The sequence below is a fragment of the Sinohyriopsis cumingii genome, unplaced genomic scaffold (genome assembly GCF_028554795.1).
Source record: "Sinohyriopsis cumingii isolate HCF-2022 unplaced genomic scaffold, ASM2855479v2 utg001747l, whole genome shotgun sequence".
NCBI classification, from domain to species: domain Eukaryota; kingdom Metazoa; phylum Mollusca; class Bivalvia; order Unionida; family Unionidae; genus Sinohyriopsis; species Sinohyriopsis cumingii.
The window spans coordinates 766,765-776,794 of record NW_028316043.1 but is presented as its reverse complement, the minus strand read 5'-3'; the positions used below and the strand labels follow the sequence as shown (position 1 = coordinate 776,794).

Sequence of the window (10,030 nt, the reverse complement as noted above, 5' to 3'; positions counted from 1 at the left end):
GTCGGCCTGGTGTCAGGATAATGTGACTGGGTGGAACATCATGCTACATGTCTGCGGCATGATGCACCAGTGCTAGACATCACTATAAACTGTCACACTGCAGGCATCGAAATGATAGGAAATCTATCACAATTTCAGCTGGGTACAGAAAAGGTATTAGTCAAGAACAAGGAAGAGATCATGCAGACAGAATGCCAGATACGATGCTGCCTTACAAATCTAGAAAATTAACAATCCACAAGCAGTATATACATGAAAAACAGAAATGACGCATCATGCAGTTTGTCAGTCAACATTTTCGGACATATGGAATAAAGATTTCCATCACCTGAGGATCAAATAGGTTAGGAAAGTTTATTAGACCATGATTTAAATAACTTGACTCATGTATAATTGCCAAGGTTAAGATGTAAAATATGTGATAAAGCATCATTGCAATGACTGTAACTCTCACATATAATGTTTATGATAAGAGTATGGACCTTAATGTCCATTTGAAATCTGAAGGATATTGGCCTTAATAGCAAGTCGTTGTTTTGCAATCGCATGCAGTCTAATGTGTATAATTATTACCAAATTGTCAGGAACTTGACGCATTCTTTCAACTTCTGGTCTAACTGATACTGAAGGTAAACAGGGTAAATCAAATATTTGAATATGAAATCAATCAATGCCATCTTGAAAATATTCTTGCTACTAAATATTACAAATTAGGTTTCATAACTACACTCTTGGGTCTTCCCATTTTTCAACTATGCCCTTGTGTATGCTCATGTGTTAGTTAGACTATTAAGTATGTGTGCTGTTGAGAGGACCCTATAACCATAAACAGTTTTAAAGGTCATATTTTAGAGACATTTAAAACATTTATATCAAGGTTTTAAACTTTTGAATATTAGTTCATATATAAAGTAATGATGTATTTACAAACACAATCCTTTAATGTTTGCACCCAAATACCATGCAGGTGTGAAAAATAATTACTTAACTTCACCAGATCAATAAACTTGCCGAACATTAATAACCAATTTCTGTGACACAGTGGCATTAGAAATTTATGTTAGTACACTCTGAGTCTCTACATACATCCAAGTTAGGTTTTAGTAAACATATGTGAGATATGAAATTATCACAATTTGTTATCCTTGCAGTTACAAAATATAAATACTAATTGTATTTGTGATTAATGATAATGATGTATCTCATAAATACAGTATTCATTATGTTTTGTGTCCAATACACCACTCTGCGTATGGTGAAACTTTCTCGTCTTCTTTCAAAAATTCAAAAAAAGATGTTTTAAGTTTATGACAAAATTAATGTCCATTTTTTCTTAAAATGTACCGTCTTTATATTAGGAAAAAATAACAGTAATAATAATAATAATAATAATAGTAATAATAATAATAACTTCATTATATTTAATTGCTTCTTGTAATTATCATCATAACAACTGTAACTATCATTATCATGATATATATCATTTTTTTTAGCTGACAAAATGGAATTTTGGTTGTACTTATTATGCTGATCATCAGTTGTTAATGATGTGAGAAGCTCACTTTTCAGTAAACGTTCATGCTGTTGAATTTTAGTTTCATTCATTTTGTTTCCTTTGTCAATTCTTTGCATTTTGATATTCTGGATGTCATTTTCAAAGTGGGTCACTTCTAATTAAGAAGTCTAACACAGATAATACCTTGCTTCTTAAGAGTTAAGCGATCACCATAATTTTATATTTGTTTAAAACTGTAAGTGCCTTAGTAGAAATCTCATGAGATCCCCGATCCTTGTATCTGTACATGGGCCTTACATCATACACTTGGAGCAGGGGACTCTCCCTTATGTCCAGTATCAATATCTCTAAACCATAACCATGCATGCATACCCTGACTGGATTTGAAAAAACAAATAGATGCAATGTTGGGCACTGGATCAGACTATATTTATGGAGGTGGATAAGTATGACCTAATTCAAGTTTATATGTATTTCACACCTAATCTCTGATTTCAGATCAATTCATTCTCCAAATGTAGTACTTTTGTTCACACTGAATGGGAGTTATAGAAGACAAGAGATCAAGGCAAAAGAATGAGCTTGAAGAGATTAATGTATGTTCATAATGAGAGGCAGATGTAAGTATAGTTTGGGTAATAGTTTCTTAGAATACTTATCACCTGCAGCATTCAGATTTTATAGGATAATATTTTTTTCTTTATAGATATCTGAGAATGGAAACTCGATAAAACTTGTCTATTTATTGCAATTTTCTACCTGACAGTTATATATAGCATTCCAATTATATTATCTATAGTAATCACTCTAAAGATAAAATCGGGTGTTTCAAATTATTGAAGATCATTGATTCAGATATTGAGAGTATATGGTTAGAATACTTGTATGAGGTGTGCATGGTGGATCAAAATAGTATTAACAAAATTTCCATGCTAGTGTCTGCAATGTTTTCAAATGAAGTATTTTATCTTTTCAGAAAACTAATGAGGAAAACACTGTATTAGTGGAGACAATGTCTCTATATGTAGGCCATATGTTGAAAAGAGATCGATGGAAGAGTAGAACAGAATTTATATGAAACTCAAACAGTATCCTAATGAAATAATTACCTCAATATCTGCCTTATATGGAAGAACTACAACAAATAACTGAATGAGATGCTACCGTCGTTTTAATTCTATTACATGAGAATGAAATTGTGCCTTACGTTACTGTTGAAATTATTTATATTTTTTTATGATGATTAAAATGTGGTATACTTCAATATACTGGATATATTGTAGCACCTTCCGCTATTCCAACAAGAATGTATTACTGGCCATAATATTAAAACAGGCTTGATGATGACAGCTTCAGAACAATGCAGTTACCTTGGAAAAGCATTATCAAAAAGGGATTTCAAGTTTAACAATGTAGAGATGCTACATTAGCAAGTAATATTATGGCATAGGAGAGCAATGTAGTATTGTTACTACATCAGGTTTAGAAATCACAAAACCAGTGCCTAGAAATAGGGTATTGTTACTACATGGGTTTGGGGGAAGAGCTAAGTAGTATTGCTACTACATCTGGCTTTGGAGATCATAAAATTAGTGACTGGAAATATGGCATTGTTACTACATGTGTTTGTGGGATAGCTAAGTAGTATTGTTACTACATCAGAATTTGAAGAAAACAAATCAGTGCCTAGAAATAGGGTATTGTTACTAGATGAGGTTGGTGGAGAGCTATGTAGCATTGTTACTACACCAGGTATTAAAGAAAACAAATCAGTGCATAGAATTAGGGTATTGTTACTATTTCGGTTTGGTGGAGAGCTTTGTATTATTGTTACTACATCAGGTTTTAGAGATCACAAAATCAGTGGTGGGAAATAGGGTATTGTTAACACATATGTTTGGGAAATAACCATGTAGTATTGTTACTAGTACGTTTACTAGCAAAACACGATTCACTTTACAGCTTCTTGTGCTTCTTTTTATTAAACTTGATATTGTGTGTATAAATTTTAAAATCCCTTTAAAAAGGACAAGCAAGCAATTCCTTTTTTATTTTGACAGCCATTAAATATGAAAACAAATGTCTTAACATTACAATATACATTTTGAGAGCAATATGTCTCTGTATAAGAACGGTATTCATCTTTCATAAAAAGAGTTCCAAAGGTCAGTAAATCCTGTTAGAAAATATTTGAAAGGACGACTAATCTACGTTTTATTAAACGAACAAACACAAGGCCTGAGAGAAGATCTTTAATTTGATAATATCAAATTTATAATAATGAAAGATATTGTTCAAAATATAAGTCCTAATTCGGCAAAACTATAAAATATAACATTGATGTCAAAACAAGGATGCAGAAGTTGATCTTCTATATTCAGCAAATTTTGTAGTACCCGCAAAAAGACGTTTCGCCGTTAAAAGCTGGTGGCACACATACATATGGTCTAACTAACACATCTCTTGCCCTTGGGGAGATTGTTAAATTGTCCACATCTGTTTAATTGTTGTAAATTGGTTGACAGTCTCAGATCTTACTCTTCAGATCAGACATTCAACTGAAATGTGAATACAAAAATATGTCTCATATTGCAGCTTCGTACAGTGATAAACGGGATCATATCTTTCTGTTTGATACCATTAATATCAAGCTGGTTGGCAAATACACAAATCGAGGCATAAAATTCACTATCAACGACATATTCAAAATAGTGCTGCGTTTATATTAAGAAGTATGAAATATGTACAAGACTATTTTAAAATGAAAAACACTCGACGAATAGTATTTAATACAAGTTTAATGTGCTTGAGCAATACATGTTTCTGTTTTGGTCTAAACAGGGGGACGTACAGACATCGAAAAGAGACCAAATCCTTTAATGGATCACCTAAAGACTCATACAAATCAAAAATTAATATAAACATTAGCTACATTTCTATATACATTTTTGAAATACTACACCTTGTTAATTATACTTTATATGCTATGAACAATAACATCACAATCATTACATTCGTTAGCATGTTCTTTATTCCATTGTCAGCTTAAAATGTTAGTGCAACAAATGAACTCAATTTTAATATCTTGAAATCAAATCAGATTAACTGATTTGTGGTTGATTATTTTAATCAGCTGCTGACTGTGGTAGTTTCAATGACCTTTTTTATATTTATAAACACATTTAATTTTGAAACCAATGGTCCATAGGTAGATAATTTACATATATTGGACACCATCAAATTAGATTAAATTATTAAATAAAAATACGTATGCAAGTAATTAAATACAAAATGCACACTCTAAAAGATTCTATTCGAAAATTCTTTATCCGCTGGTACACACGCTTATCTCCAACAGGTAAGTTATAAAAAAAGTAAAAGTTAAAATAAGTGAGTTTTATGTATATAGGTAATCAAATAAAAATGTAGCAAGTGCAACATTAAGGTAATGATGCACTGCCCAGTGTAATCCGAAATAAAATATACATACACACACACACACACACACACATATATATATATATATATATATATATATATATATATATATATATATATATATATATATATATATATATATATATATATCCTGATATTGCTTTTTTATTTTAAAATTAAAATTTTTTGTTTGTTTAGGTAATTATTATGAATCATCTATGGTCAGTTCACAATAGCAGCCTATTAATGTCATTTAGTAAAACCTTCTTTGTGTTTTTCGTATTTATAAAATTTAAGTCGTACCATTTTGTTTGTACCATTTAATCTATACCAATTTGTCCGATACCATTTTGAATTTGTCCGTATCATTTTGTCCGCTACCATTTTGTCCTAGTACCATATGTGTGTGTGTGTGTGTGTGTGTGTGTGTGTGTGTGTGTGTGTGTGTGTCTGTGTGCGAATGTGCAAAGGGTTAGAGTTAGGGTTATTCATATGTGTGTATGTGTGTGTGTAAAGATTTACTATTTCGTCTGTATCCTGCATCTGATGATTTACATAATATTCCAATCTGTTTATTCAAAGTGGCTGTGTAGACCATAGTATATACATGACATATTCAGCCAAACCATCAGGCAATCTTGAACAAACATCAGATCTCGATGCTTTTCTTGCTTGTGTTTGCGGTACGTGTAAACATTCAATTTACTCAAACGATATTGTCAAACGCAAATCACATTTTATCATTTGATTGGAAACAAGCGCTTATAAAGTCTGACAATGGATTGTGTAGTCTATTAAAATGCTACATGTGTTTCAAAACATACTCAAATAATGCCAGTTGATCACGAAATTGTCGATCGAACAAAATGAGATTTCACATGTATTAACATACTAGGTTTTGTTTAAATTGCTTCATAATTTAAATATATTGTCTTTGAAAATTTGTTCGAATTGAACTTTCATCTCAGTGTATCATACATATCTCTGACACGGTGATTAGCCCGGTCAAAACACTTAAAAGATCTACCTTTCTGCCACATTACCTGTTAAGTCGAGGAGTAGTCTTTGCAGTTTGGCTCATTATACCAATCTGATGGGTAGTTGACATCAGCTTGAAGACCTTCAGGCTTGCACCAATAATTCGAGGTACTCTAAAATTAAATATACCATCTTTCATTCCGTGTTTCAGTAAGAAAGATTGACGCAAAGAGGTCCACAAAACACATACAACAACGACGGACAGGTATAGCGCGATTCTTTTGTTTTACCTAAGCCAGAAAGCCACTGTAAGCACTATGACACTAGCCATTCCACGATACTAATAGTTTGAAACTCACACAGAAAGGTGCGGTCCAACCTTTTACAACATTTCTGCTTAAAGGAGAAGATGTAATTCTTAAATGAGATAGTGATTGTAATACTTGTCCACATTCACATTTATTCTACATGAATCTCTAATGTAATGAATACATGAAAAGTAGAAGTTGTCCTAATTCTTATGTCACATGTTTAGGCAGGAAAAATACTGTTAAAAAGAAAAATAAGTATTTACGGTTTAAGAATCAAATCAAAAAATGATCCGAAAATAACCCACAAGTAAAATTTAAGAAATCCTAATATTGAAGTGTTATAATGAAATCAAGTTCGCATCCCGACGAAGAATCCAAGATGGAAGGCGTTAACGTATGCTGCATCCTGTATTATGTTGTGGTCTGCAGGTCCTTGTAGAAATTCAAAAAGTAACACTCCGGTGTTGGAAATCCGAATACAATTTTTAGGAAATGTCCTTGTTTAAGAATTCTGTATGAGCACACAAATATTTCCAGGGAAACGAATTAATCTTTTACAATACAAATAATCTAAAGAAAAATTAACATATAATTCGAAAACTGGCTACAACAGAAGTAAACGACATAACGTGATCATATTTACATACCCAAAAAGTCACTTAGCCCCAGTATCACATTGATAACAACCAATCATTTTACTCCGCGAAAAAGTTGTTTACTTCTCTAAAACTATTTACACGTCGAGGGTCATTTAGCCAACACAGCCTCGATCTCGGTATTAATATTCTTACAATAAAATTAAATTAAAATAAATACTTGTTGACATGACTGTTACTAATTTTGAAATAAGGTCGGAAACTAGGTCAGCTTTATATATTTACACACATGAACAGTCAATATCAAACTATTTAGTTGAAAAAGTATCGAGTTCCAAGTCAAGTTATTGCAACATAATGAAATAAAAAAAATAAAAATATCTTAAAACTTACAGCTAAATCAGATAAAAATTAAATCAGATATGTATAACATAATAAATACTGACCCTAAAGCAGATCCAAAACAAACACCATAGGAAAGTATATAGGTTGGTAGACCCAACACGAAGTCACAAATTCAATGTTTAAATAAGGATAATTGGAATCACTTTCCCGAACTAATCCGTTGCCAGGGAACAAATTGAATATTTAATGTTTCCAATGATACGCTATAATGACCAAATAATGTAAATGTTGTGTATATAATATGTCAATATAGCATGTAGATTGATGTGTTGACATACATTTCAAAAGACCATTCCCATAATCAACTGATCTACATACACCTACACTGCATAGCTTAAGACCAATCCCGTAATCCATAAGTCAATCTGCACTTACACTGTATAGCATTAGACCAATCCCACAATCAATTGGTCGGTCCACACCTACTTTGTCAAGCTTAAAACCAATCTCTTTCTGCATTCTTTCGCTGACAAGACACGGTACTGCTTAACAGCAAATCTAGTTTTTATTCATCATTTGACACACTACAGAGCTTAAACCAATTCTACAGCCATTGACACTTAAAGTGCACAACTTAAGATCAACTGTTTTTGTTCACTAATATTTCCACAACACAGTTAAAACACACTTATATAATGTGATTGTAGATGAGTCATAGAGTGTGCTCATTTTACAATTCTGCATGCCAAGAATAACTAAACATAGGTTTTACTTACACTTGACGAGACACCCTCTCTTGAGCAACTGATTGTATTGCAGTAGATATCCTTAGTCTCGTCGGGCTCCAGAAGGCTGTCATATATCATGCAGCCTGTAAAATTGATAACGAAGATTAATAGGATAATGATGTTTACTATGATGACTTTGCTGGTATTGTTAGTGATTGTTACAGTGATGTAACTAATAATCAAGAACAGAAGTGGAAATATTAGTATTAACATCAGTCTCAGTAGCAGCAGGAGTAGTAAAATAGAAAAATATTAACTGATACATCAGAGGAGAAGCTTTAGTAGTAGAATGTTTTAAATGACCAGAACTATAATAATCTTCTGGAAAAAACGGAAGGGAACAATAGAAAGATGTAACTATCAAAACAACCTTTCTTGCACGAGCAGTCTGCGTCAGTGTCATTGTTGCACCATTTGTTGCTGCTGTCAACACAAAATTCACTACATTCGCAACCTCTGAAAAGGGTAAAAGGTATATTAGACTTTGAATTATGTAAATGATATATGGTCATCACGGATTTAAGCTACCGATTTACTATTAACGTAAGAATACTAATGGATATATATCTGTATATCTCGGAGATATATTCAGAAACTCATCTCAACGTCTTTAATTTCGCTGCTGAAAATGCAAAAAAACAACTTTAAGTATGGAAATCAGTCGAAATAGCCAACTTTGCATTGTTTCCGTTCCTCGAGAGAATCCATAAATTTAAATTATCGAAGGAACAAGTACTCTTTGACAATTATTTTGTAACATATTTGATGCTTTAGTTTCAGAATACTAAAGGTGTTTTTAAAGAAATTACCTGTCGTTTCATACATGTATTCTGCTTTTGCCAAGTGACCAAATACTTTATATCTTCAATCTATGTTCATAAAAGGAACCCTAATAACATTCTGAATACATTTTGTACCGAGATATAACCTATGGTAGGGAACGTTGGGCACGTCTATAGCAAATGTGATATATGATTGCAGTCATATAATATCTGAGTTATTTATGTACTCAGGTACACACTGAGATGGAGTGATTACGATACTACATATAAAGTATATGCCATTACCCTTCCGGACAATCAGACAGTACATTCGATATGACGAGGGCAAGTACGAAGACTGCAGCTAAACCAAACGACTTCATTTCCTAGAACAGAGAATGCGACACTGATATAAATGTATAAATTTTGATTTTGTAAATTTCTAGTTTAGATAGCCACAGTATATCTGTCACATCACCAAGCAGCTTCAACACGAAAATACTCCAAGTAGTGATTCATATTATTTTAATAAATTGTTTATGTGTAATATTTTAGATTTTCAAACACTGTACTGAAAATAAAACGGTCATAGAACTGGATAAACCATGCGTATGTAATATTTTATTTTAGATATCCTTCGTTAATTTGCCACATTAAGACGCTGCCTTAACGTCAAAATATGTTTACCTGTGGTAATCATATTACGAGTAAACTACCCAATCACAAAAGTGCATGACGGATGATGTACTGAAAATACAATCGAGTTTTTTATATTTCTCTGTCTATTTGGTGAGTCATATTTTGTTTAAAGTACGTTGACTACGTCTTTACAGCGAACAAGAGATAACCTTAGTCAACAACCGCAGTTCTGGAAGAGCATAACAGAAAGACCTTAATATATTCCGGGTGGTTAAGCTTCTGAATAAAATACGAATATGTTTTCACTTGAGTGAATGAATGAATAGTAAATGCTTAGTAAATGGGAATTATACATAATAGTATTTTGCGATTCCTTCTTCAGTATACTTGTTTATCATGCAGAGTTTGGACGTCATGCACAATTCTCTAGTGTTTACTATTCAATAACATCATGAATATTCAATGACTGACTAATAAACTCACAATTATCGAATAAAGTAAATAAGTAAAACAACTAGTAAAAGGATAAACTCTTAAACAGATCAGCTACTTCTAATCCACGTAGCAGAATGGACAGATATTACGATGAGAATACACAAGTACCAAAAAATCTCAATACAAACATAAAAAAGTTTACACGCTTTCGAAGACAAAGTCA

The 10,030-nt window shown here is 32.2% G+C and overlaps 1 protein-coding gene across 1 annotated transcript; it reads right to left on the bottom strand.

Moving 5' to 3' along the window:
* Window positions 1–3,754: 3,754 nt before the first annotated feature.
* On the bottom strand, window positions 3,755–9,169 carry LOC149771653 (uncharacterized). The gene is made up of 5 exons (XM_089948274.1): window positions 9,040–9,169; window positions 8,343–8,428; window positions 7,961–8,055; window positions 5,998–6,105; window positions 3,755–4,074 (listed from the first exon to the last, which is right to left on the bottom strand). The coding sequence occupies exons 1-4, from the start codon at window positions 9,114–9,116 to the stop codon at window positions 6,001–6,003; spliced, it is 363 nt and encodes a 120-aa protein (XP_089804400.1). The 5' UTR covers window positions 9,117–9,169; the 3' UTR covers window positions 3,755–4,074; window positions 5,998–6,000.
* Window positions 9,170–10,030: the final 861 nt, after the last annotated feature.

Excerpts from the sequence above, each read along its gene's own strand:
- LOC149771653 (XM_089948274.1), bottom strand. The coding sequence starts at position 9,116 with ATGAAGTCGTTTGGTTTAGCTGCAGTCTTCGTACTTGCCCTCGTCATA. Across the intron at positions 8,429-9,039 it reads CTGTCTGATTGTCCGGAAGG|AGGTTGCGAATGTAGTGAAT; the intron begins GTAATGGCATAT and ends TACCCTTTTCAG. Across the intron at positions 6,106-7,960 it reads GAGAGGGTGTCTCGTCAAGT|AGTACCTCGAATTATTGGTG; the intron begins GTAAGTAAAACC and ends ATTTAATTTTAG.